A 27,522-nucleotide genomic window follows, 5' to 3' on the forward strand; every position below is an offset into this window, starting at 1 on the left:
CCTCGTGTTCCTGCCAGCTAAATGCAGAACATTTTAGGAATGCTTTAATAGCTGTGTATTATTTTAATGTTTATATTAAGTTCAGCATCTAAAGTTGCTCTATAGGTCAAACATGGATGGATATTGCCCATTGCTTCTAACGCCGATGTGTCTTTATTCCTCATTCCAGTTTTTCTCCTCTCCCCTGCTCTGTGCTTGGCTTAGGTTATAGACATTCTCAGCACCAAACAGAGACCGGAAGGAGGGAGCCACATGGGTGGGGCTGGGACACCTTCACCATTCCATTTTTCCGTTCTCCTGGACTGTGAGTCATGCCACAGGAAACAGATTTGCATTCTGGATGGCCTACCACAAATACACTTACCTCAAAGAGGGCCGAGCCCCAAAGAGGGCCGAGCTCTGTGAGTGGGACTGCTGCATGGTACTGCTCAGCCGCACTCAGGGAATCCTCTTAAGGAGAACTTGGCTTTCTGGGAATTTCCAGCCACCTTGGTTACCTCCTCACCAGACAGTGTAGTCACATGATTCATCATCAGAAAGGACAGCAAACAGCCACGGAAGATCCTCCTTCTCTCCACCACCCTCCTCTCTGTTCCTGCACAGGTGAGATCATCCTGACATGGGTGTGTGGCACATGTGCACCGGGCTTGTCCCTGCTGTGGGGGCTGGTGCCTCTGAGGCTTTTGCCTTCGGTCCTGACCAGCACATGCATCCTGAATCCTGCTGCCTTCTTTATCCTCTCTCTCTCTCTCTCTCTCTCTCTCTCTCTCTCTCTCTCTCTCTCTCTCTCTGTCTCTCTCTCTGTCTCTCTCTCTGTCTCTCTCTGCCTCTCTCTGTCTCTCTCTGTCTCTCTCTCTCTCTCTCTCTCTCTCTCTCTCTCTCTCTCTCTCTCTCTCTCTCTCTCTCTCTCTCTCTCTCTCTCTCTCTCTCTCTCTCTCTCTCAATCTATCTACCTATATCTCTATCTTTCTCTCTCTTTTGGTTTTTCAAGACAGGGTTTCTCTGTGTAGCCCTGGCTGTCCTGGAACTCATTCTGTAGACCAGGCTGGCCTTAAACTCAGAAATCTGCTTGCCTCTGCCTCCCATTAAAAGCATGTACCTCCACTGCCCAGCTCTGGGTGTCTCTTTGGGGTGGGCACAGGATGCCAACTGCTCTTTGTTTTAAAGATTTAGTTTATTTTTAGTTGTGTGTGTGTGTGTGTGTGTGTGTGTGTGTGTGTATGTGTGTGTGTGTGATACATGTGAGTGCTGGTATAAAGTCTAAAAGAGGTGTCAGGTTCCCAGGAACTGGAGTTACAACTGGTTTTGAGCTATCCAGTGTGGGTGCTTGGAGCAGAACTCAGATTCTTTGCAAGAGCAGTGTACACGTTAATAACTGAGCCATCTCTACAGCCTGTCAGTTGTGACATTTATTTCAGTAGTATTGTGATCAGCCTAGAATGGGCAGATCCATAGCAGAGCTGAATCAATATAATAGATGGATGGATGGATGAATCAATGGATGGATGGGTGGGTGGATGGATGGATGGATGGATCCATGGATCGATGGGTGGATGGAGGGATAGATCAATGGGTGGATGGATGGATGAATCAATGGGTGGGTGGATGGATGGATGGATGGATGGATGGATGGATGGATGGATCCATGGATGGATGGATGGATGGATGGATGGATGGATGGGTAGATGGAGAGATGGATGAATCAATGGGTGGATGGATAGATGGATGGATAGATGGATCAATGGGTGGATGGATGGATGAATCAATGGGTGGGTGGATGGATGGATGGATGGATGGATGGATGGATGGATGGATGGATCGATGGATGGATGGATGGATTGATGGGTAGATGGAGAGATGGATGAATCAATGGATGGATGGATCAATGGGTGGATGGATGGATGAATCGATGGGTGGATGGATAGATGGATGGATAGGTAGGTGGGTGGATGGATGGATGGATGGATGGATAATCAAAGGATGGATACATGAATGGATGGATGCGTGGATGGACGGATGGGTGGTACCCATTATTGAGCAGTGCTTCTAGTGAAGCATGTTTAAGCTCTTAAAACCAGTAAATAAAGTACTCAGGCTCCTGACTCCAGTTAAATATATGCACAGAGAAGCACAGATGGGAGCAGTCACTTGTAAAGACCACCACCCAGCTGGGATTCTTTCTGCAGGCTACCTGGTTTTCAAGTTCACACTTGAAACTTGTGCTAGTTAGGTTTTTGTTTTTTTTTTGTCAGCTTGATACAAGCTATGATCATCTAGGAAGAGAGAACCTCAATTGAGAGAATACTTTTCTATTGCCGTGACAAAACATCATGACCAAGGCAACTTATAGAAGATAGAGATTATTGAGGCTTATAATTTCAGGAATTAAATCAGTGACCATTATAGCATGGAGCATAGCAGCAGGCAGGCAGGCAGGCAGGCAAGCAGGCAGGCAGGCAGGCAGGCAAGCAGGCAGGCAGGCAAGCAGGCAGGCAAGCAGGCAGGCAGGCAAGCAAGCAAGTAATACTGGAGCAGTGGATGAGAGCTCACATCTTATTCCCAAATTGTAGGCAGAGAAAAAGAGCTAGTTGGGAATAGCATGGGCTTTTGAAACCTCAAAGCCTACCAGAGACACACCTCCTCCAACAAGGTCACTCCTCCTAATACCTCCCAAGTGGTTCCACCAGCTGGAGACCAAGCATTCAACTATATGGGCCTCTCATTCAAAACACTACAGCCTCCATCAGATTGGCCTGAAGACAAGTCCATGTTGTTGTTCAGCAACTAACACTAACGGGGGGGGGGGGTGTTCTAGCTCTAGCCCACTATGGATAGTACCACCCCTAGGCAGGTGGTTCTGGGGTGTATAAGAATGCAAGTTGAGCAAGCCAGGAAGCAGTTTTCCTCCATGGTTCCTACCTCTGCTCTTGGTTTAGTTCCTGCCCTGACATCACTCAGCGATGGACTGTGATCCAGACCTATAAATCAGATAAACCATTTCCTCCCCCGAGTTCGTTTTGGTCAGTGTTTTCCTCACAACAATAGAAGGCAAGCAAGAGCACACCCTAAACACCAGGCAACACAGGACACAGCCTTTCTTCATACTGAGGGTCAAGAGTTGGCATAATCACTGGGACCCCATGGAAGTAGACCGTCCCATCCAAGACACAGGGAGTAGGCAAGACTCAGACAGTAGTGTGGGCCTGGTCAGGTCAAACACAAGCAGGGAGGGCTGGAACCTGTGATCCAGAAGAAGTTCTATAGGAAGATACAAGGACTCAAGTCAAGTGAGTGGATGTCTGGTGAGTGGGTGTATGGTAAGTAGGTGTCTAGGGCACAAGGTGATGAGAAAGCGGCCAAAGATGGAGACAGACAAAGGGTGTGCCACTGTGAACAGGTTAGAGCATCTGAGAAACCAAGCTTGGGCCTGGCCTACTGTAGTGGGGGCTGCCATCAAAAGAGCCTAAACACTGAAGCCAGTGCTTCTCTGGCCTCCGTGGGGCCCATGAGGAAGTGAGTGTGGGTCTAAAGGGAAGGCTGGAACCCTTGGTATATTCAGTAAGGTAGGGCTGGGAATTGGGCAGAGGGAAGACTGGAACCCTTGGTACATTCAGTAAGGTAGGGCTGGGAATTGGGCTGAGGATCACTTAGGAGAGACAAAGACCTCTGCAGGCAGACATCAAAAGCTTCTGACTTGCCAGACCCCTTGATGTGGGCTGTGACGTATGACCTGAGGTGACCTGGTCTGCTCTCATTGTTTCCGGGGACCGGAAGACCTGCTTGAGCTGACTTCCCCCTCTAAGAGCTGTGGGCAGCCTGCAGAACTGGCCAGTGCTGGGCAAAACTGTACATAGCCTACCTTACTATGCAGGGCCTTCAGTGTTTGTAGGGGAAAGATAAATCCATGAGACAAGAGCTCTGATCCTATCCTGGAAGCCACAAATGCCTGTGGGTACTGGCCTGGACCATGAACAGTCATTCTACCCTGGATATGGGCTACAGGTGTCTGTGGAACATTGGTGAGGGTTTAAATCCAGTCACGTCCCCATCCCACATGCCCTAGAGCTCTGATTTAGCTCCTGCTGCCCTGCAGCCTGGGCCAGACCAGGAAAGAGGCAGCAGCTGAGGCTACATTGTGCACACTCAGTGGGAAGGTCTGGCAGAAGAGATGAAGCTGGCCTGGCCTCCTGCCTTTTCTGGGCTGCCTTCTGGGGCAGGGCCAGCCCTTCTAGAAAGAGAAGCCTTCAGAGGTCCACAGCCAAGGGTCAGCTAAGTCGCAGAGACATGGAATTGGAAAGGCTGGGAGGACCCTCAGTCGTTGGCCTGAGAGAGGCCCGGTCGTTATGGAACAGCAGGCACAGCTGATCTTCCATGTGGAGCACCCCCACAGACATCATTAGATGATCCTCACATTCTTGCTCTGGTGCCCTCAACTTAATGTTAGTCTGAGTACTGTCAAGCAGCTTGGGTTCATGTGGGGAAATTCAACCTACCAGCCATGTGAGGTTGAGCCCAACCCTCTCCTTTTCTGAAGAAGCTTTTCCTGAAGAAAGAAGAAGTGAGGTGCCTGGTCCATAGTTAGACACCATGCCTGGTGCCATGCCTGTTGTGCCAACAACAGCATTTGTTATGAACCACTCCACTCATGAGTCCTTGTCTCCTTTCATTTCTACAATGTAACTCCACCCTCCGACAAGCTAGTTTGCTACAGTGTCTCCAGTTATTGATGCTCTATAGAAAACTGATGCTTGCTACTTTAGAACTTGTTTTGTTTTTTTTTTGTTTTGTTTGTGTGGCCCTAGATGTCCTGGAACTCACTCTGTAGAGGAGGCTGGCCTCAAACTCACAGAGATCTGCCAGTGTCTGCCTCCTGAGTGCTGAGCTGGGATGGGAGGTGTGTGCCCCACCCACCCCCAGCTACCCTAGGTCTTGTTAGCAGGAACTGACTGGATAGGTAGAACATAGTCTGTCCATATAAAGCAATGCCATCTGTCAATAAGAAACAAAAGGTTGATACAGAAGCCCTGGTAGAATCTACTAGTCACCACAGTAATGCGGGTGAACCTCGAGAATGTTATGCAGGGTGGAAGAAACTAAACAGTACCTAGGTCCGCTTACAGGAAATACCTAGAAGAGGCGAGTCTGGTGAAGAGAGAAAGCAGATGTGTAGTACTGGGGGACTTGGGGATGGGGACTGACTGGTGGCCAAATGTTCCAAGACTAGTCGTGATGGCTGCACAGCTGTGACAGTCTTAGAAACCATTGTGTTAAGACACTTTAAGGACTATTTTAAGAGTGACTGCTTGGTCAGCATATTTCTAGAGGTGGTGTGTGCCAGCACTCGGCTCAGCGTCTGTCTGGAAGAAGTGGCCAGCAGATGTTCCTATGAGTGCTGCAAGCTGAAGGGACTGTTCAGCCTGGGTGGCACAGGATCCCTGGGAAGAGGTTCGACGTTCTGTCATTACAGAGTTGAGGAGGGCTATTGGGGGGAAAGGGATTGTCACCCTACGGCTTTGTAAAGTGCAGGAAAAGTGAGAGTCTCTTGATGAATCCTAGACCCCAGTCACTGGTGAGAGTGGTTGGCCTGCACACCCTGATCTCGTCTCAGTCTCCTTGGCACTGGGATTAGCTCTGCACATTGGCGTCACCAGCTCAGAACCTCAGCACAGCAAGCACTTTTATCATCTGAGCCATCTCCCCAGTCCTAGCCCCACCCTCTCTGTTCTGGGGGGCTTACTTCCCAGCCCTATCTATTGTCGATTACAGCCTTGCCTCTGTCCAGAGACTGGTCTGAGGCCTCCATCTTTTCTTAACAGTTGCCATTTGCTCTGGACTGTGTTGCCTGCCTCACCACTAAGGCAGATGGTATGGTCTCCCTGTTTTACCAAGGACACGAGGCTCACAGGGTAGGGTGGCCCCGGGATGAGGTTTTACCCCTTCCTGGGACTGCAGCCTGCCTTTGCTACCGTGGGCATCCCTAAGTCTGGGCTTTCAGGCCAGATGTCCTTCGCTATCCACTGCTGTTCTTTGCCCCAAGTTCTATAGCAGCACAGGAGAAAGGAACACTTCCCAGTGGCCTTCTTAGGGCTTCTGCCATGATGTCCTTGAGATGGCTGTCCAAGCTGCTCCCTAAAAGTGCCCTGGACCCCAAGTCTGCCTGAAGGATGGACTTGGACTCCTTCTTAATATGGATGTGGAGGCTTCTGACATAACTTCAAAGGTCTGAGGATGCAGAGCACAGATGTCACATCAGTCACGAGAAAATGGCAAATAGCTACTGAGATGGAGCCTCCAGGAAGGTAGTGAGCTCCCGGCCCCAGAGGTCTAACGTCAGATGGTGTGAAGAGGTTGTACTGGCAGAAGGGACTGGCCTGGGTTCCTCAGACTACTTTCCCAGCACCCGGGAGAAGGGGTGTAAGCATATGGGCTTTCTGTTTTTCCAAACAAATGTTCTGAACATGGGGCTGATGAGCTAGCTCAGTAGCTAAACCGGTTGCTGCCAAGCCTGACAGCCTGACTTTGATCCCTAGGACCCACGTGGTAAAAGGAGAGAACCAACTGGACTCCCACTGATCTCCACACTGCTGAAGCACATGGGCTCCCTCTCCTCCTCACCCGTACACAATAAATAAATAAATGTCACTTAAAAATGAAAAATATTCCAAGCCCAGAGAAACCTATAGGAAACTCATCAATGCCTTGTGTAGCTGCAATCCAGCTTGTGACTTCCCATTTTATTGCACATTGGCCTTGGGTCTTTCTTTTTCAGTAAGTCTTGGAAGGCTGGTCGAAGGTTCCCTTGCCCCTGTTGGGGTGTACCTAGGGAGCACCCACACCCAGCTGTGTCCACAGAGCAGATGCACAGCTGTCCTGAGTGCCTTCGGAGTCAGCATAGATGCAGTGTGTTTATTGCTCTCCGTATTCTGGTGGTTTTGTTTGTTTGATTTTAGGACTTTCTCTTTGGGCTCCGTTCCAGACTCCTGGGCTAGCTACAAGAACAGAACAAAGAATTCTTGCGGCAGCTCCTCTCTCATCAACGTGAACACTGTGTCTCCTGCATCTCCCTCCTCCTCCTCCCTTCTTCTTTCTCCCTGACTCAGTAGAACAGAAAGTTTCAGGCTTTGTGGTTTTTGTTTGTTTGATTGGTTGGTCGGGTTTGGTTTGGTTTGGTATTTTTTTTTCCCTTATGGTCCTCTATGACTTATCCTCAGAGCTGAGGGCTTGTGTCCCTTTCACCTCTGTCCCTGGGATGAATAAGCAATGAGTAGCAATGCTGTCTTTAGGATTTTGAGATTTTCTGCAGTGGCTGATGTCAGTGCCTTGTAACAGCTGTGGCAGCCAAGGGTTGACTGCCCAAAAGCCTATCTGTCCATTTCTTATGGGTGGCACTTGGCAGGGAGAGGGATGTGTGTGGGGTGTGTGTGTGTGTGTATGTGTGTGTATGTATTTACGTGGTACATGTGTGTGGGTGATGTGTGTGTATTCATGTGAATATCCATGCACGCTCATATAGAAGCCAGAGGTTGATGTTGGATATCTTCCTCCATCATTCCTTACTTTTTGAAATGAGATCTCTTCCTGGACCTGGGGCTTGCCATTTAGGGTAGATGAGCTGACCAGCTAGTTCCAAGGATTGCATCTATTCCCCTCGCTCCAACACTAGGTAACAGACATGAGCTCTCACATTTGTCTTCTCTGTGTGTGCATGGGATCTGAACTCAGGTCCTCCTGCTCACACAAAAAGCATGTTACCTGCAGCCAGCATCCTGCCCTGGAAGCTGCTATGGTGGTTTGAATATGCTCGGCCCAGGGAGTGGCACTGTTAGGAGGTGTGGCCTTGATGGAGGAAGTGTGTCATTGTGGGCATGGGGTTTAAGACTCTTCTCCTAACAGCCCAGGAGGCAGTCTACTCCTAGTGGCCTTCATATGAGGTTGTAGAACTCTCAGCTCCTCCTGCACCATGCCTGCTTGGATGCTTTCATGCTCCCACCTTGATGATAATGGACTGAACTTCTGAACCTGTAAGCCAGCCCCAGTTAAATGTTGTCCTTATAATAAGAGTTCCCTTGGTCATGGTGTCTCTTCACAGCAAGGCAAACCCTGACTAACTTAGACAGCTGCTCTCTCCCCCCTTCCCACCTCTCCCCCCACCCCATCTCCATGGTACATGGTGCAGCAGCCTTTGTCACCATCTCCAGCTGATGAGATGCTGGGGAGTTGGAATGACAGCATCTCACCTCTCAGATCTGGCAGACTGTTGTGTGAATGGCCACTACCTCCATTCTCAGGGCACGTCCCCCAAGTGCTTGCCTCACTTTGGGGCCTGAGGAACAGTCCTCTTAGCTTCTGACTCTTGCCTGTTTTGCTTCACAGTGAGTGAGACACAGAGGCATGAGGAATGAGGTGGATCTGGTACGATGAGCTAGCAAGTGACCAACAATGTTATTACCTAGTGAGACCTAGCTGAGCTGTTCCCACGGGCCAGGCTTCACCAGCTCCATGGAACAGACGAGAAAACTGTTAGTTTAAGATAGTTTTCATTATAGAGGCGATGTGTAATCATGATTTGTGCCACCCCCACCCCTGCATCTCAGAACTATCTATAATGATGCCTTGCGTGGCTGTCTGAACGTTATTCCTCGTGCGTATGTATATGTCTCTATATCTGATCCCAAATAAGGCTGGGGGAAAAAAAGATTATTGAAGTTTCTTTGCAGGCTACTACGAGGATGCAAATGTGGAGCTTTTATTCATTTTTGTTTTGTTTTTTGGTTTTTTGAGACAGGGTTTCTCTGTGTAGTCCTGGCTGTCCTGGAACTCACTCTGTAGACCAGGCTGGCCTCGAACTCAGAAATCCGCCTGCCTCTGCCTCCCAAGTGCTAGGATTAAAGGCGTGTGCCACCACCGCCCAGCGAAATGTGGAGCTTTTAAAGCACCTTTTTTCTAAAGTTAAAAGATTTAACTTTAAAAAAAAAAAAACCTTTTTATTGCATTAATCATTTAGTTATTTATCACATGTGAGGTTTATGTACCAGGATGTGAACGTCAGAGGACAAGTTGTAGGAGTCAGTTCCTTCCTTCCATCATATGGGTCCTGAGGTTCAAACACAGTTCTTTAGGCTTGGCAGCAAGCCTTTTGACTCACTGAGCCATTTCGTTGACCCAACTTTGGGAAACCTTTCAGTGCAATAATTAGAAGTAGAGATTCTGCAGCCTGACCCCAGGGTGTCTCATCTTAGGACCTTTAACTTGCAAGACCCGCAAAATCCCTTACTCCAAGCCTCATACATGGCTACTGGGGTTGAGATTTAGACTCTTTGGGGGACATAGCTCAGCCTGCTGCAGCAGATTTGAGAGTGGCAGAGCTCACATCACCTCTGTGAAGCAATTCCTGCTTTCTCTACTCCCTCGGAGCCTTGTGCAGAGGGTCTGGGCCTTACCTGAGTCATCATGACGGGTTGAGGTAGCATGGCTTTGCCATCTCTCAAACCCTCCAGGTTGTGTCCAAATCTACACAAGAGGTCTCAGTTCTCCCAGTAAAGCTCCTGGGAGCTCACCAAGCAGCTAAAACCTCTGGCTCTGGGACAGGAAACTTCTGCACTCTCCCTAGTGGGTGGCAGCCAGCAGAGCCCCATTCTGCCACTGATCCCCCAACAGTGTTTCTGTCTTCTTCCCACAGAGGTTCATCAGGCCTGAGACAGCTCCCAGACCTTCCTCAGTGTCCCTAGAGGCAACTCCCTCCTTCTTTGCAGAGCTACTCAGAATCCCAGGGAAGCTGGTGCTAAGGAATACTGTAGACTTCTTAGGCAGCTGACCATAGGCACACGGGGGCAATAGAGTGTCCCTAGACAGCTGTGAGAGGGGAAGACTGGGGGGGGGGGGTCACCGGAGCCAATGCTTGTGCCATGCACTGAAGGATATCTGTCTTGGAGGGCTTCTGTTTGTGGCCGAGCTCCTTCATAACTCCTGGCCTAGATCTTTTATGCAGCTGTCAGCTCCGTTCCCGATGGCAGCCTGTCTCTGTCACATGTCATGCCTGCTTGCTTCTTTATCTACAATCAAAGATTTCAGGATACAGCAGTCTCAGCATCTGCTATCAGGAGGGAGGGCGTGGGCGTCAGAGTCTCTGCTCTGCCAATAGATGACAGGCCCAGAGCCAAGAGGGTTCAGCAACCATCACTGACAGCAGGAGTTACAGCCACAGGCATGTGGCAACTCAGAGATCACACCTCCTGCCTGTTTCCTGTGGACTGTTGAGAGCTCAACTTTTCTGAGTTCCCTGCTTCTCTTTAGCTTGATGATGGCAGGCAGATGCCAGGAAGCTTTTGTCCCTTCTGTCTCTGTCCTCTTCTCACCTAGTATGAAATCCGAATCTCTCCAACGCCTTGGCTTCTCCACCTTCTACATCTTGCCTGGAGACAAGGACTATGACCTCATACACAGTTCTCTAGGCCAAAAATGTCCATTACCCTAAGGGCTCAGAACCAGCCTCTGTCGTGTTTCCTCTCAGAATGGACCTGAGGGACCTCAGGGAAATGACTTTCCTGGAGAGCATCTTCGGAGCCCATGTTGGGTTGGTCCGTGGGCTTGTCACTGCCAGGTGTGTGCACCACGCTGGTCTTGCCTTCTTCATCCACCAGCTGTGCTTGGGACATGAAAAGCATCCTCCCTGTGGTTTGTCACATGGTCAAGAAAATTGGATTCTCTTGGCAACTGTGTTCACGTCAGGCTACACATCCCCTATGCTCCTGATCTCAAGGGTTGTCACCGAGACCAGGTGTCCCCCCCACCCCCTGCTGCAAGACAGAATCACAGATGTAAGCACCATTCACTGCAGTCAGATGTGCTGAGTCCTCATATCAAGTCTACACAGTGGGGCGGGGGTGGGGGTTGTAGCAGGAAGAGAGCTGAGGGATAAGTTCTTACACGGTAGTTAGCTCTGCTGAGCTACAGGTAGGCAGGATGCTAAATCCTCAACAGTCACTGCATCAGGCTAGCACAGTAGTCCTGTGAAACAAAGGCTTTTTCTTTTAATATTTATTTATTTTATTTATATGAGTACACTGTAGCTGTCAGACACACCAGAAGAGGGCATTGGATCCCATTACAGATGGTTGTGAGCCACCATGTGGTTGCTGGGAATTGAACTTGGGACCTCTGGAAGAGCAGTCAGTGCTCTTAACCACTGAGCCATCTCTACAGCCCAATTGAAGCCCAGAGAGGTGAGATAGCCTGAAGTCACACAGCCTGTATTCAGATCCAGGCAAGTAGGCTTTATCTGAACAGGCCACATGGGATTCAAAGAACTCTATCTTAGACAGTTTCCTAAAAAAATGAGATTAAATGTTAAGCACGCAAAGGAAGTAGAGAGGACTTAGCAGTGAACAGTCATATGCACCATTTACCCTTAATGTTCTTTGTTTGCATTATTATATGCCTTCATTCATCCTAAGTTCACTTTATCTTTGCGAGTTCCAGAGAAAATTCTAGACCTCCCTGAAGATGTTAGCATGTGGGTTGTTAACTACAGGGTTCAGTATTAGATTACTGTTCATTACTGCTTTAGTATAAAATGGATACATAAGCAAAGCAAGCAAACATGCATATGTAAATAGACACCATTTGAACTTCACATTGATTCGTGGAAACTGTTTTCTTTGCCCCCGGCTTTGATTCAGCATGGGATTTTGTGATTCATCTATGTGATTATTCATCAGGAGATCTCCTTATTGCTAGCTGTTGTCTTGTGTAGGGAGCCCAGCCTCTTCAGACCAGTTCTGAGTTATTGTACATTAAGCTGCTGTGACCATCTTCTGGCCTATCTTCTGATAGATGAGCTTTTGTTCCTTTAAGGAAGATACCAAGGAGCGGGACCTGCCACGGATTCCATGTGTTCAGGTTACGACAACCCTGCCCTTTCATTTTCCAAAGCAGTTGTACCAGTTTACGTTTATACTAGCAAATCTGAGAGCCTTCTGATACCTGAACCACCCTCAGCAAAAGTGGCAGGGGCAGTCCTAATTTCAATCAATTCTGTGGTGGCACCTTGGTGGCACCTTGTGGTTTGAATTTGCATGTCCCCATGACCAAGGATTTTTAGAGCCTTTCACCTGCTCATTGGCCTATGTGTGTTGCCTTTGGAGACTCTTTTCAGATCTTTTTGACTTCCCTTTTTTAAGGAACTTGCCTGTCACCCATGAAGTATGTATGTTGTAGGTATTTCTCCCCAGGTTGGTGGGCGGAGGTGTGTTCACATCTGTGTGCTCGTGCATAGGTGCATGTGTGTGGAGGGCAGAAGATGAAGTCTTGTGTTTGTTCTTCAGGCACCTTACACCTTGTTTTTTGAGACATGGTATGGTGGTTTGAATAGGAATGCCCCCCATAGGCTCATAGATTTGAGTGCTTAGTCATCAGGGAGTGGCACCACTTAAGAATTAGGACATATGGCCTTGTTGGAGGATAGGCTTGGAGGTTTCAAAAGCAAAAGCCAGGCCCAATGGCTCTTTCTCCGTCTGCTGCCCAAGGGTTAAGTTGTAGAACTCTCAGCTACTTCTCCAGTACCATGTCTGCCTGCATACCGCCATGCTTCCTGCCATGATGACAGTGAACTAAGCCAGACCCAGTTACATGCTGTCCTTTGTAAGACTTGCTATGGTCATGGTGTTTCATCACAGCAATAGTAACTCTAACTAAAACACAGGGTCTAAAACTCACCAAGGAGGCTGCCTGACTGGCAAGCCCTAGGTTCCATCTGTCTCTACCTCCTCAGTGCTGGGCCTGCAAGTATGTGCTACCTTGCCCAGATTTTTATGTAAATTCTGGATATCAAACCCATATCCTCACAAGTTGTCACCCCAGACTTGGTCAGATGTTTCGACTCTAACTCAACTATTTTTCTTATAAGATAGCTGCTTTCCCATCTCCTCTCATACCTTGGCCTATCAGCTGGAGTGAGTTTCGGGCGAGAAAGACAAGAGCCCCATGGGAACTACAGGCAGACAGGGAACTCAGGCAGGGGACTGTCGAAGGATATGTAGGTCCTGTGGGAGTGATGGACAGCAACCTTTCGGGGAAGAGGTCCTTTCAGGATGAAAATGTCTTGAATATGAGGGCATTGGCCTGAATTCTTAGGAAGTGGGAGCCACAGTGGCTTTAGAGTACGGACACAAAATGTTAGGTCCTATGACTCAAGCTAGAGCCTGAAACAGTTTCCACTTGGTCACCCAAGAGCAACAGCCTGCAACTCATGATACAGGGAGGACTATGAGGGAGAGGGAGAGGCTCCACCTCTGTAGGCCAGCAAAGATCTCACAGGAAGCCCAAGGTCTGGTCCAGGGCACAGGGTGTCGGGCTCCTTCCCTAGGTGCTGGGCTTCGACAGAAGCTGCTGGAATACTTAGACCCAATGCCCCAGTGACTCCCCTGTAATGTCACCTCCTTCTATGCTTAACCCTTAAGTCCAGGGTCCTTCTGCCTGAACACATATCTCTCCCAGACACCTGCATATTTTCAGTCCAAAGTCACTGTGTCATGGGTCCCTCCTTGGCTTTTCAGGCCCCCTGCCCTTCCCTCCAGTTCCATTGTCTGACCTTCTTCACCAGCCTGTCTTCTCTCTCTGAAGTGCAAATTCCTGGATGGTTTATGGGGCTCCCTTCTCTTTCTTTCTTGACCATTTTGCACACTACTGTCACCTGAGCCTAAAATGCTCTCAGCCTATATTTTCAATAAGGCCCAGTTATTCTTAATCATGAGCCTGTCCTTTTAACAGCTGAACCATCTCACCAGCCCAGAACCAGTTATTTTTAAGAACCCAGTGACCAACCTGTGACAAGCTGCATTGATGTTGCAGGTCTCTCTCATTCATGGTGGTAATGACATGGGTAGGGACAGGTAAAAATGGAACTAGCTGTAAATCTCATAGCTTGCCAGATGTTCTTCAATTAAAAGGTTTCCAAACCCTTCTTCAGGGATCCTCTCAGATGCTGCCATGCTTCCTTCAGTCCACTGGGACCGAAATTTAGCCACTGTGTCTACTCTACTCCCATTATATTCAGTCCCTTCTTGTACTGTAGCTGGCCATTCTGGGTATGTCTTACTTGTTATAATGATAGATGCCTTATGTGGAGACTCACCTGGGGAATGTCCCCAAAAGGGCCCTGGCCACATAGATGCTAAATGAGCAAACAGGGTCACTTCACTCTACACTTACTGTCCACCTTCCCAAAGCCAGCTGCAGTGTCTTAGTTAGGGTTTTACGGCTATGTTCAGACACCATGACCAAGGCAACTCTTTTAAGAGCAACATTTAATTGGGGCTGGTTTACAGTTTCAGAGGTTCAGTCCATTATCATCAAGGCAGGAGTGTGGCAGCGTCCAGACAGGCATGGTACAGGAGGAGCTGAGAGTTCTGCATCTTCATCTAAAGGCTGCTAGCAGAATACTGGCTTCCAGGAAGCTAGGATTCAGGGTCTTAAAGCCCAAACCCACAGTGACACACCTATTCCAATAGGACCACACCTAGTAATAGTGCCACTCCCTGAGCCGAGCATATACAAACCAACACACTCGGCATGGGCTGACCATTGATTGATTCTATGTCCTGTTCTCAGCCCTAATCCAGATGCTGGCAAAGGAGAGGGAGAAGAAGATGAGGAGAAAGACGACATGAGGCTTGGTCTGCCAACCACCCCGAGGAACTGCATCCCACGCCGGGGCATCAGTGTCTTGGAGAAGCTGGTGAAGACCTGCCCTGTGTGGCTGCAGCTAGGGCTAGGCCAGGCGGAGGCTGCTAAGATCCTGCAGCAGGAGATAGCTGGGGTAAGTCAGCTCTGTGCACCCCAGGGAGGCAAGTACCACTGTGAGGGGTTCACGATGCTCCCCACAGGAGTGCCTTGATGCAAGCTGATGCTTTCTTTCTGCTCTTCTCTTTGCTTTCTGTCTGTTCCTGTGTCACCACCAGCAGTGGGGGGCAGGGTATGCTGGCAGGGTCTCCTGGGGCATTCAGGCATCAGATAGGATTGTGCTGGCCTTCTCTGACTTTGGGAGCTAGGCCACTGATCAAGGACAAGGGTGTCAGGACACCTGATCTACCTGCCCCTTGTTTATGGACAAAAATAAGAGGCCATGTGGCTCATCAGCAGATGTTCTGGAAGCTTTGAGGTGGGCAAATGACACAAAGTTTCTGGGGCTCATTTTTGTCTCTTTGAAATAGGAGCTTTAAAATCTCCTCTCCAAGTTCTGGTCATAGTACATGGGAGGAGAGAATGAGCAGTAGTGGGTGGGTGGGTGGGTGGATGGATGGATGGATGGATGGATGGATGAATGGATGGATAGATGGGTGATGGATGGATAAAGGACAAACAGATGGTAGATGAATGGATGGACAGATGGATGGGTGGACAGATAATAGATGGATGGGTGGATGGATGATATAGATGGATGATGGATGGTAATATCTAGAGGATATATAGAGGATGGATAGACAGAAGATGGATGATTGACTATGAATAGATAAGATGATGGCTGGATAGACAGATAGAGGTGCCAGGTGACAGTTGATAGAATGAGTCACAGCATCTCCCATGTTCCTGTCACCCCATGCATGTTTTCTCAAATGCTATTCCCTTTTGAAAACAGCATGTAATTTGTTTTAATTATAAAAGTGATCCATATGTACATTCATTATCTTTAAAAAAACAAACTGGACAGAAATGAACAAAATTGTCAGAAGTAAAATGTCTTATAAAGGTTTTTTTCCACCTACTCCAGGCCAACTCACTTCCCAGAAGGCATTTTAAAAAAAAAAGTTAAAGCAAAATATGCATCACATCACATAGAAAGAGACATTTAAAGTATCCCACAGGCATTTAGTGTTCTCTGGGTACCGTGCCTCCACCTGGTTCTTGTCACCTCAAAAGACAGCCCTGTCCCCATTAGCAGCTTCTATCCACTTCTCCTCTCCACCCCAATACCCACTATGCTTCCACAATCATCTTGATAGATGTTGTATCCTTCCCATGGTCACACAACATCCCACACACTAGCAGCCATAATCCCGAAGGGTTCAGTATATCCAAGGCTCTCTCCCACTGTCTGCTCAGGAATGAGCCATGATCTCCTAACAACCTACACCGGTTGTTGCTACTTCCCAGGAACCACAGGGAGGAAGTGGCAGAGCTGGGATTTGAACCTGGGCAGTCTAAATGCTCCTAGACTATCTCTCAGTGTCTGTCTGACATTGGGGACTCTTGCTTCCTAGCTGTTCTCATCTAGGCACTTCTGTATCTCCTGGGAATTATCCTCAATGTAGGACATGGGGGACTAGACTCTTACCACAAAATAAATAAGATCGACAGAGCTGTCATTTGTGCCTGAAAACTGGGGTGACTGGAAACCAGGGGGTCAATGTCCCAGCCACTCTGCCACAGAGCATGCAGGGCTGGGAAGGTGATAATACCCCTGAGCCCACCCAGCCTATCCTCTGTAGAGAGGTCAGCCTGGGCGTCCATAGATGCCTCTTTCCCCACAGGAGTACACAGCAGGAAGAGAGAGACCAAAGATGCTGTGACCCAGATAAAACCTGCTATGCATTCCTTTCACTAAAGGTTTCTAGTCAGTGACTGTGGCCCACATGGTAGGCACTCCTAGCAGCCTGTGTCTTTCCTCCTCCATTCTCAGAGGAAGCAGCTCAAAGCGACTCAAGGAGCAAGCTGGTGGCTGATGCGCTATTGGTTGCTTTTCTGTTGCTGTGACAAACACTTTGAGCAAGGCAGCCTAGAAAAGAAAGAGTTTATCTGGGTTTATGACTCCAGAGGAATAAGAGCCCATCAAGGAGAAGTGGCAAGCATGGCTACTGGAGTAACAAACTGATAGTTAATATCTTGACCCACAAGCAAAGATTCAGAGAGAGAAAACTAGAAGTAGGTAAGACTCTTTACTCTCAAAGCCCACCCCAGGGACATACTTCCTCCAGCAAGGCCACACCTCCTAAACTTCCCCAAACAGTGCCATCAACTCAAATGCCTGGTGTGTGTGTGTGTGTGTGTGTGTGTGTGTGTGTGTGTGTGTGTGTGTGTTGGAGGGGGCATTTGTCATTCAAACCACCACAGCTGGCCATGGAGAAACGTGGAAACATGTGTCGTGGGCATGTGAAGACAGATCTAGATGGAGTTGTGAGGAACAGATCCATCCTTTTTGCTCTCGGTAGAATGCTGTTGAAGGTCACACCGCAAACTGGGGCAAAAGAAGTTGTGGCCTTGTTAGAAGTATTTCTGTGGGGCTCTGTGGTAGTACATATGCTGGGTTTAACAAGCACCCCAATCCTTGTACCATATTTTCTTTACAAAACACAAAAACTGACATCTCTCAGGCCCCTGGGGGTCTGTTTGTTGTTTGTGAGCACCAACCCTGTGCAGTCCAGATGTCAAAGGCTCTGCCTTTGTCCCATTTCCTACTTCACAAGCCATGAGGAGGCCTGAGTTCAGATATTGTGAGAGCCAGCCTTTTAGGCCTCTGGTGTCCTGTAGAGGGTCCTCAAGAAGCAGCAGAAAGAGAGAGAGATAGGCAGAGGTTATACACACTAACCGAACCCCTTGGAAGGCAGTCTGGAGGGCACCCCTGGGGCTCTGTTATCTGAGGGTCTGGGGATTTTGTGCTATTCATCAGTATTATGAGGGTTAGTTAGATGGTTCATTTTACAGTCTTTTCTCTCTGCCTGTTCTGTGAGAACAGTCACCTGTCAGGAACAGTCTTGGGATAAAGAGATACAGAGCTGGCTGCAAGAGACCAGGCTTGTGTCTAGGCATTTAGGGAAGGCCAGGTGCTGAGCAGAGATGGGGTTGGGGGTAAGAGGGATGGAATGATGGTAGTAGTATCACCTGCTTCAGGTTATGAGGCTAGGGAGTGGCAGACCCTCATCCAGGCCTACCTGTGAAGAGTAGAGACACCAAAAAGGAGGAACAAGAAAGAAACAAACTCGCTCACTGTCATATCCCCATATTACACCTGCACATAAACCATGGATGGAAAATATTTAGGGTGGAAGGGGACAGTGCATCTGCACTGAACAGTGCAGACCCTAAATGGTGCAGCATAACTCCCATTTTCACAGCACCAGGCTGGCTTAGAACAAATGATCCCGGGCAGTTTAGTGAAGAGAGGAGAATGTGAGCAGATTAGATTGAGATTCAGGTGTCTTAGCTAAGGACAGGGATATATCCTAAGATGTGATCACTAGGCTAGTTTTTCATTGTTGAGTCAATAACATCCCATAACATATTTGCACAAGCTAAGATGGCTACTTGCTGATATTATTTGATCCTTGTAACCTTTTCTGACAGCTAGGTGAAATCAGCATTCCCCCTTTGCAGATGAGGTAGTTGAGGCACAGAGATGTTGACTCTTTTGCCTAAAATTACACAGCTAGGAAGAATGGAGCTGGCAATATAGCTCAGTGGATTCAGGCCAGCTTGGACCACAACATGAGACCCCTTTCCATAGAAAAAGGGGGAAAATGCCCATTGGGTGATCTTCAAAGATGCTGGGAAGGCCCTTTGCTACACAGTGTGGTTTCCATAGAACCAGTGCAGTGATGTCATTATTTTGAAAAAGACAAACATCATGGGTAGTCCCTATGTGGTAAGACACAACCTAGAGATCTGGATTCACCCCCTGCAGCATTGTGAGAGGCAGCCTTTGTCTTGCCTGGAGCCAGCTCACTTGTCCCCAGTGTCTATGTGACCTTGGCCACATCCACTTCCTTCCCCAGGGACAGTCTCACTCCTAGCAGCCTCTTCTCTGATAAGGAGTTGGAAACACTGTAGTCCCCTTTCTAAAAGGAAAAAAACAAAAACCGTATGTATTCAGCAACAGAGCAATCAGAAAGTTGCCTTTATTTCTTCTGCACTCCGGCTGATTTGTTTATTTTAGTTAGAATGGCTTTGGAGTTATGGAAAAGTGGCAAGCATAGAACAGAGAGTACCCTGTGCCCTGAGAACAGAGCATGCCCTGTGTCCACCCGCATGCAAGCTCCCCTGCTGACAGCAGCTAACCAATACTTGCCACAGTTACTGTACCAGTCCTGGTACATTAGTGTCAACTAAAGCCTGGGCGTGGTTATAACGGATGCCCTCTGTCTGCACCAAGACCCTCTCCAGAACTGAGGCAAAGCCAGTGACAGCCCATCATTCAAAGGTCCTTTGTTCTATTGTTTTTGCTGCTGTGATGAATTCCTGAAAGAAACAGTTTAAAAGATGAATGACTTATGTGGGCCCATGGTTTGAGAGATCTCAGTTTGTAGTTGGTTAACAACATTGCTATGGACCTGAAGTGAAGCTGAACTATGGCAGAGAGCCAATGATAAGCAAAGCATATCATCTTATGGTGGACAGGAAGTGACAAAACAAAATGCATCACCTCCTGGTAGACAGGAAGTGATGGAGCAAAGCCAGGACAGGAAAGGGGAAGGGACATAGAAGGACCTGGCCCCAACTGATCGACTTCCTTTAGCCAAGCCACAGAGCCTCTGATCAGCTCTAAGCCAGGACCTTGGTTTCAGGTCTTCAGCCCATGAATCTGTAGGGGACATTTCCTATTGGAACCACAGTAGGTACTAAACAGCCATGTACCTTGTCCTGGTGCTGTTGGCTTTGCTTGCCGCTGCCAGTTTGTGGCATCTCTCTCCCTCAGCCTCATTCTTGCCTACCCCCACCCTAGCCCTACCCCCTTTCCCTACTACTCTTTGGAAGGAAAGCCACTCTACTGTAAACAAGGGCATTATGTCCTGCCTCCTGGATGATGGGACTCTAGATGGCATTGCGATTCTGCCTAAGATTCATCTCTTGTCTATTTACTTAATCACAACAATATGGAATCATGGGACTAGTTTTATACCTTGGGCACAAACTAACTTGCAACCTTGTGTTTGTACCCCAGCTGTGGAGGCCAAAGGTCAACCTCCTGTGTTGTTTTTCAGGTTTGTTGTTTCTTTGTTTCTCTCTCTTTCTTTTTTCTTTCTTTCTTTTCTTTCTTCCTTTCTTTCTTTCTTCATTCATTATTGAGACAAGGTCTTATAGAATCTAGGGTTCAATAAGGCGGCTAAGCCAGCTGTCTAGTGAGCCATCAGAGATCCTCCAGCTGTCTCTGCCTCCCCAGTACTGGGATCACAGTATGTGCCACCATACTGGGCCCTTTGCGTGGGTTCTGGGAATCAAACTTAGGTCCTGATGCTTGCAAGGCAAGCACTTTACCCACTGATATCTTCCTAGCTCCTAATTTGCAACATTTGTGGAAAATTGTCACAAAAGCCTCTCAAGTGGCTTGTAATGGTTAGGTTTTGTCAGTTTTACACAATCTAGGGTCTTCTGGGAAGAGGGAACCTCAATCGAATAAGTGCCTCCGTCAGATTGGCCTGCAGGAAACTCAATGGTGCATTTTCTTAATTAATGATTACTATGGAAGGGCCTAGTTCAGTGTGGGTGAGGCCACCTCTAGACAGGTGATCCTGGGTTGGTTAAGAAAACAAGCAGAGCAAGTTTGCAAGTAGTGTTACTCCTTGATCTCTGCCTCAGTTCCTGTGTCCAGGACCTGCCTCAACTTCCTGCCATGATTTCCCTCAGTAACAGACTGTGAGCAATAAGATAAAATAAACTCTTTCCTCCCCAAGCTACTTTTGCTCATGCATTTGTCACCCCAATGGAAAACAAACAAGGACATGGCTCTTGCATCTCTTTGACCCCAACACCCCACAATTGTGAGTGTAGGTATCGTTTCCAGCTTTCTGTTTAAATCACTTTCTTGGTTTCTGGCCATAGAAGATACTGTTATCTTGTATTGTATACTCTCTGCCCTCAGCCCAGGACCAGCCACATCCTGTGTCTCCAAAGACTTCTGCTTCCTTTGATTAAGGAACTCTCCTAGAAGCCAAGGTCTGTGTGTGACCTGGATCTGTTGCTATTGAACTGTCATCGCTTCCAGCTTGAAAAACAGATTTTGTTTTGTTTTGTTTTAATTATCTATTAATGAGAGAGGGCATACTTGCCATGGTGGAAGTATAGAGATCAGAGGAAACTTGTAGGAATTGGTTCTTTCCTTCCGCTGTGTGAGTTCTGGTCATCAGGAATTCAGGTCAACAGGTTTGGTGGCAAGCGCTTTTCCCTGCTAAGCTATCTCACTAGCCCTTAAAGACAGTCTTCAATGAGACCAGCTTCTTGTGCATTTATCTTTGGTAGTGAGGATGTAGCTTAAGAGAATGCTAGGGGAGTGCATGTTGTCAGACGGCGTGGTAGACCACAAGGGTGCTAATTTCATCCTGGCAAAGTTCTTTGGTAACACAGGGAAGCCCTGTTTCCCCTCTCTCATCCTTGTGGCAACCCTAAAGAAGAGGAATACATGCTGCATTAGGAAACAACCCTGCAAGGGGAACAAACACTTGGCCTGAGTTTAGCTTCCAGGTGTGGTGCTTCACTCAATTCCACCACTGGCTGCCTTCAGAGGCCTAAGAACTGACTGCATCTGAGTCCCCAGTCCAAACACTTATTCCTTTGGCTTGTCTTAAGAAGCTAGGATTCTTCCATCTCACCACATTTCCAGACCTGCTGGGCCATGAGTGGGGACACTCTGTGTAGGACTGGGACATTTGGAACTCTCCCTTCAGTTCTTGAGCAACTAATCTCTCCATTGGCACCAAACTGAGTTTCTGCTCTCTGAAAGAAGAGCCACTGGTGTGCTTTGAAAGCTCCTACGCTGACAATGGCCAGCCTTGAGAAATGCTGCCTGGGCCTCTCCATGGCCAGGTTGTAAGCCAGAGGAATTGTGAGCTGCAGTTTTCCCTACAACTCATAAATAAATCTTGGGCAATGCATCCTTCAGTCCATTTCCAGGTCTCTGCTCTTCTGTATACACTTCCAGCTCTGTTGGGGAGGAAGCCCCAGGTGAGAGGATTTTAAGCTACAAGTGAAATACCATAGCTACATGAGCCCAGGATGGCCACTGGGCTGTCTACCTAGTCCTGTAGATATGGCTTTTGCCAAACTAGGTTCATCCCTACAGGCAAAATGGGAAATTCTTTCAACTACAAACAGTTCTAATTATATAGGTCCAAAATGAAAGGTAATAACAAGGAATCCTTCCTATATTCAATCATCAAACCCAGATATTATTGTGGATGCCAGCAAGAACTGGCTGACAGGAGCCTGATATAGCTGTCTTCTGAGAGGCTCTGCCACAGAAGTAGAGGCTCACAGCCATCCATTGGACTGAGCACAGGATCCCAAATGAAGGAGCTAGAGAAAAGACCCAAGGAGCTGAAGGGTTTGCAGCCCCTTAGGATGAACAACAATATGAACTAACTAGTACCCTCAGAGCTCCCAAGAACTAAACCACCAACCAAAGAATACACATGGTGGGACTCATGGCTCCAACAGCATATGTATAGCAGAGGATGGCCTAGTCAGTCATCAATGGGAGGAGAGGCCGTTGGTTCTGTGAAGGTTCTATGCCCCAGTATAGGAGAATGCCAGGGCCAGGATGTGGGAGCCAGTAGGTTGGTGGTGGTGGGGGGGGGGACAGGGTTTTTTTGTTTTTGTTTTTGTTTTGTTTTGTTTTGTTTTTTCAAAGAGGAAACCAGGAGAGGAGATATCATTTGAAATGTAAATAAAGAAAATATCTAATAAAATAAATAAATAAATAAATAAGACACAGTCATTTAGGGTGCGTGTAGATTCTAGGTTTTACCTATTAGTTTGAGGGGATTGCTGTGGCTGTTTAACTCTTTACCCGAGTCTTTTTTTTTTCTTTTTTCCATCCCAACTATTGATGAAAACATTGGCCTGTTCAAAACCCATTCTGTCCTATCCCAGCACTTGGGAAGCAGATATGAGGTGGGTGAATCTCTGTGAGTTCAAGACCATCAGGGCTATACAATGATACTCTGTTTCAGACAACCAAAACAGACATCCTGGAAAGTGTGTGATCTGTGGTTGTACATGCCTGCAACCACAGTATTCAGAAATCTGAAACAGGAGAAATCACTACAAGTTCCGTGTTATGCTGGGCTCCATAGCATGTTTCAGTCTAGCTTGGATTACCTACCAAGACACTGTATCAAAACACAAAATAACAAAAATAACCCCATACTGGCCTAGACAGACAGGGAAGGGTCCTGAGTCGTCCGTACCAGCCTTAATTTATCACAAAATGAACTCTCTTGTAACCTTCTTGTGGTGGGGAGCTGTGAAGGATCCCCAAGATGCCGGAGATAGAGAACATTTTCTAAAGAGGCAGCTTGGAATCCTTCATCTTGCCTGTGGGGTGGTAGGCTGCTCAGGCAACCTGGTCCCGCTCGCTCGTTCAAGCAAGAGAGCAAGAGGTCTGGAACCCTGGAGACCTGGTGGGTGGTAATTTCCGCCTGCATGGGACAGAAGGTGTTTGACCACGCCTCCTGGACCCCTGGATCCTGTTTCAGTCACAGCTCCCACAGCGCCCCCCCACCCCCACCCCCGCCCCGCAGGAGAGGTGTGTGATATTGGTCACGTGTTCGCAGCACCAAGCCTTCTTACATGCAAATAAGGTTTCCCTAAGCTCTCAGTCCAAACCAATGAGAAGAACCTGCTGTTGAACCCTGAATCACCCCCAAAACTATATATAAATCCTATCCAGGGAATTAAAGGTGTGCGAGAACCACTCTGTCGTCCGAGCCTTTTGTCCTACCAGCCCTAACACTTGGGGACGGGTCTACTCCCACAAACCACTTCCTGAAGCTCCACCGCACTCCTCACTGGCTAGGCAGCCTCTGTTGGCCCAGCCCGACCCAACTCAGTGCAGGGCTGCATGGAGTAACTGAGTAGCCTGGAATGCATGGGAGAGTCGAGGCAAAGCCCAACTGTAGCAGACTTGATTTCTCCTCCCTGCCCACGCTCGCTTCCCTTCTCTGGAACTCCCGCACCAGCCCGGGCCAGAGATCTCGCTGGAACTCTCCTAGCACACAGGCCCACACTTGTCTCCCTCCCTACGAAGCCACTCAGAACAAGTGCCCTCCCTGACAAGCCAGAACAGCTCTGCACTGGAACTTAGAAGGATACAACCATCCTGACCTGGCCCAAGGGCTGTCACCACCGTCTACTTCAGAGCATGGGGGAATCTTAGCTGTTCAAGGAAGTTAGACCCCAGTGTGGCACACCGCTCAGAGGCTGTTGAGGGGCTTCCTGGTGGATTGTGTTGGGAGAAAGGCAAAAAGAGACAGAGAAGCCAGACTGCTGACCTAGATGTCAGGTCAGCTTAGTGAGGACTCGGACCATGGAGGCACACTAGTGGCCTGTTTAATCAGAGAAACCTGATTGGTAGTGTGGCCAGTCACCCTGCTGAGCATCCAGGAGTGAACAGAGGCCCCAATGCCTGCTTCTGTCATCCGCATTCCATGTTGCTTACCCTGGCCTCTCTCCACTCAGAGCCAAGGCCTGAGGTCTGCAGCTTGGAATCCAGGCTGTCTGGTTTTCCTGTCCAGGAGCCCCCTGCACACCCTGTCACTTTACTAATTTACAGAGACACGCAGGGCAGAAATGCTAGAATTCTGACATGTGCTACCAGATCTAGCCAGCAGGAGATCTCATTGCCTAGGCAGGAATGAAACATCAGCCTGTGTAAGGGTACCCATCCCAACTCTGCTCACCTCCCCCAGGTCAGGGCAGGGCTGGCCTGAAATCCCTTTTCAGCCCTCCTCTGAAACTAAGGCAGCCCTGTGAACATAACACCATGCCTGGTCTGGAAAAGTTCTTATAAATGACAGATGCCCCTGCCTCAGGAAATTCCCAGGGTTTTGAAGCTCCGTACTAAGAATTGGAAACAAAGACCAGCTGTATTTCATATTATGGTACACCCACTCATAACATTCATTCACATGCATTTCCTCCAGCCCTACTGGTTCCCACGGATCTGTGCGCAAAGAGACAAGCTGCCCTTGAACTTATCAAGGAAACAAAGTGGCTTCGTACTTAAGAGACATCCTTGGGACAGTTCAAGTTCAGTGTCTCAGCCATTGTGTGGAGACAATGTCTGGCAGGGGGTAAGGTCTAATGGAAGCATCTAGAAGCAAGCGGACAGACCGGCAGCTCCTCTTCTCCCCACTTCTGCTTCTGATTCTCAAGTTCTCTCCACCCTGCCCAGGGCAAGAGAGAGACTGATCTCCCATTTCCCACCTCAGCTAACTTCCACATGGGCCATGCATGCTCATAGCAGAAACAACCTCAAGAGCCTGGTGAGATGGGGAAGATCATGCCTGGGATCTAGAGTCCAAGGGCCTGAGTTCAAACCCATCTCTAGCATCTCCTGTTCCCTCTTAAGCATTACCTGGCTCTCCTCAGTTTCTTTACCACACCCCCCATAGATTTAGTATGAAAAAATTGCAAGTTCAGGCTTGGGGCCAACTGGGAAGATAGTACATGCCAGCTGCCATCGACCAGGAGCAGTGAGCTCACTGCATTTTTTATTGCAGCACTGTATTCATAGTTACTGTGGATCAGGAACAATGAGCTCACTGTGTGTTTTATTAATGACACTGCGTTCATACCTAAGATGACCTGGCAGTGTCGTGGTGGGATTCATGACCAGTAGTGGTGGCAGCAGAATTTGGAAAGTAAGGAGAGACCTTCTCCAGGGCCTCCCTCACTCGGGGTCATGTCCTCACACTTGGGGATGACCTGGTAACCCTGTGCCCCAGTCAGCCCTCAACAGCTTGGCCACACTCCTAGTGTGGGGATTTCTAGCTGAGCTGTTTGGGACCTCAGCCCAGGAGACAGAGTCCAGGGACAGAGTGAGGATGGAGGGAACGGGGACACTGAGCAAACACTTTCCTTCCCTTGACAGAATGTTTGAAGAAGCCAGGAACATTCCAGAAAGTGTCATCTGGGCAGGAAGGGTGAGCCTGGAAAGGGCCAGCTGTGCCTGAAAAGGACATTAGAGAATGGCAGTTTGTGACAAAGGAGGCAGTTGCACCTGGGAGGCCACGCCTCTGGAGTCCAGGAGGAGTGGAGGCACTCCATGATCAGACGTGGTATAACCTAGGCAACTTAAGGAGACCTTATCTCAGAATAAAGAACTCTGAATGGAAGGAGGGCTGGCGCATAGTGGAAGCATCTTGCTTAGCACACACGAGGCCCTGTGTTCAACCCCCAGGACCACAAGGTCCAAAGAAAATAGTAGCTACTTTTATTTTTGCAAAGGGAAAATATAAAGTATAAATTTCCTGATACCTATAATTGTTTTCAACAGACACTCCCCTCTTCTCACCCCCTTCCCCCAAAGAGCTGGGTGCTAGAGTATGAATTGACATTCAACCAACTCCCAACTATTGGGGCTTCTCTGAACCTGGATCCCGGACCACTCTCATACAGAATCCCACCACATCCCCCCTGCATCAGCTATGCGTGGGCTCAGTACTAATGAGCAATGGAGACTTGAGGATCTCAAATTTGGATATGGGTCGGGTTCACTCTCTTCTGGGATGGGTAACCTCCCCCAATGTTTGCTTCAGATACCCTCTGGATGATTTCCACCCCGCCGCTGCCCCTCTGGTCTCCACCAAAGCCTCTGATTCACAGAGCCCCTGCTTCTGCCATTTCAGATGTTCCTGGTGTGCCGCGACAGCAGCCTGAAGCAACTGGTGCTGTGTGTCCACTTCCCTTCCCTGAAGGACAGTTCAGCTGAGGTGCTGGAGTACCCCATCAAGGAAGAAAAGTCTAGTAAGTTCTCGCCTCACCTTCCTACCCCTCCTGCTCCAATACACAGCCGCAGAACCTGCAAGCCACAGACCCTATATTCTGTCCCCATGTTTAAAACTAGAATAGGGAAAATCACTTTTAGGGTTGGCTCCTAGGTAGCAGTTTGGATTAGGTAAGAGCTTGGGAGGATATTCATGATGGTGTATCTCCTGTGCCACATTACATGGACTAGAACTTGACCAAGTTTTTTTAAAACTTAGCCGATCACTCAAATATCAAACTTACTAGACAGAAGCGTATACTGGCAATTCTATCCCCTCGGAGACAGCAGCAGGAAGATTCGCTGCAACTTGAAAGCCCGCCCAGCCAGCTACCACAGTGAGTGTCAGGTCAGAAGGTGTCCAATTAGAAAGGGTCTGTTTCAAAATATTAAGCAATATTAAGTCACAGTTACTGTTCACTTTCTCTGCTCACAGCTTGTAGGCTTTGCTTCCCAGTACCCTTTGTCAAGTTCTCTCTTGTTTGCTGAGCACAAAGGATAACAGAGAAAGGGGAGGAAATGAGATATCTGGACCTGGGTTCCAGTGACTCATTACTACATTCTCAAGCCATGATTTGCCATGTGTCATATCTCCTTTCCGAAATTCAACTTTTTCTTCTATCAAATGAAACTAACAGTCACTGTCCTATCTCTATCCAAGAGCTTTTGTTAGGGTCCCATGGGCAAGCACTTCCAAAGGCTAAACTCCTGGGTGTCCACGAGGCTACCAGAACAGATCTGGGCTTGTAGGGAACCTGTTTGGGGGTCTTTAA

The 27,522-nt window shown here is 48.3% G+C and overlaps 1 protein-coding gene across 1 annotated transcript in view; it reads left to right on the forward strand.

Annotated features, from left to right (window-relative positions):
- Positions 1-27,522, forward strand: part of Rin3 (Ras and Rab interactor 3) — a 113,088-nt gene that overhangs the window by 18,013 nt on the left and 67,553 nt on the right. Inside the window, exons 3-4 of the mRNA XM_031357480.1 lie at positions 14,608-14,815; positions 26,613-26,730. Of these exons, the coding sequence (XP_031213340.1) occupies positions 14,608-14,815; positions 26,613-26,730 (326 nt within the window). The remainder of the gene's footprint in view (positions 1-14,607; positions 14,816-26,612; positions 26,731-27,522) is intronic.

The sequence above is a fragment of the Mastomys coucha genome, unplaced genomic scaffold, assembly GCF_008632895.1.
Source record: "Mastomys coucha isolate ucsf_1 unplaced genomic scaffold, UCSF_Mcou_1 pScaffold6, whole genome shotgun sequence".
Taxonomy (NCBI): Eukaryota; Metazoa; Chordata; class Mammalia; order Rodentia; family Muridae; genus Mastomys; species Mastomys coucha.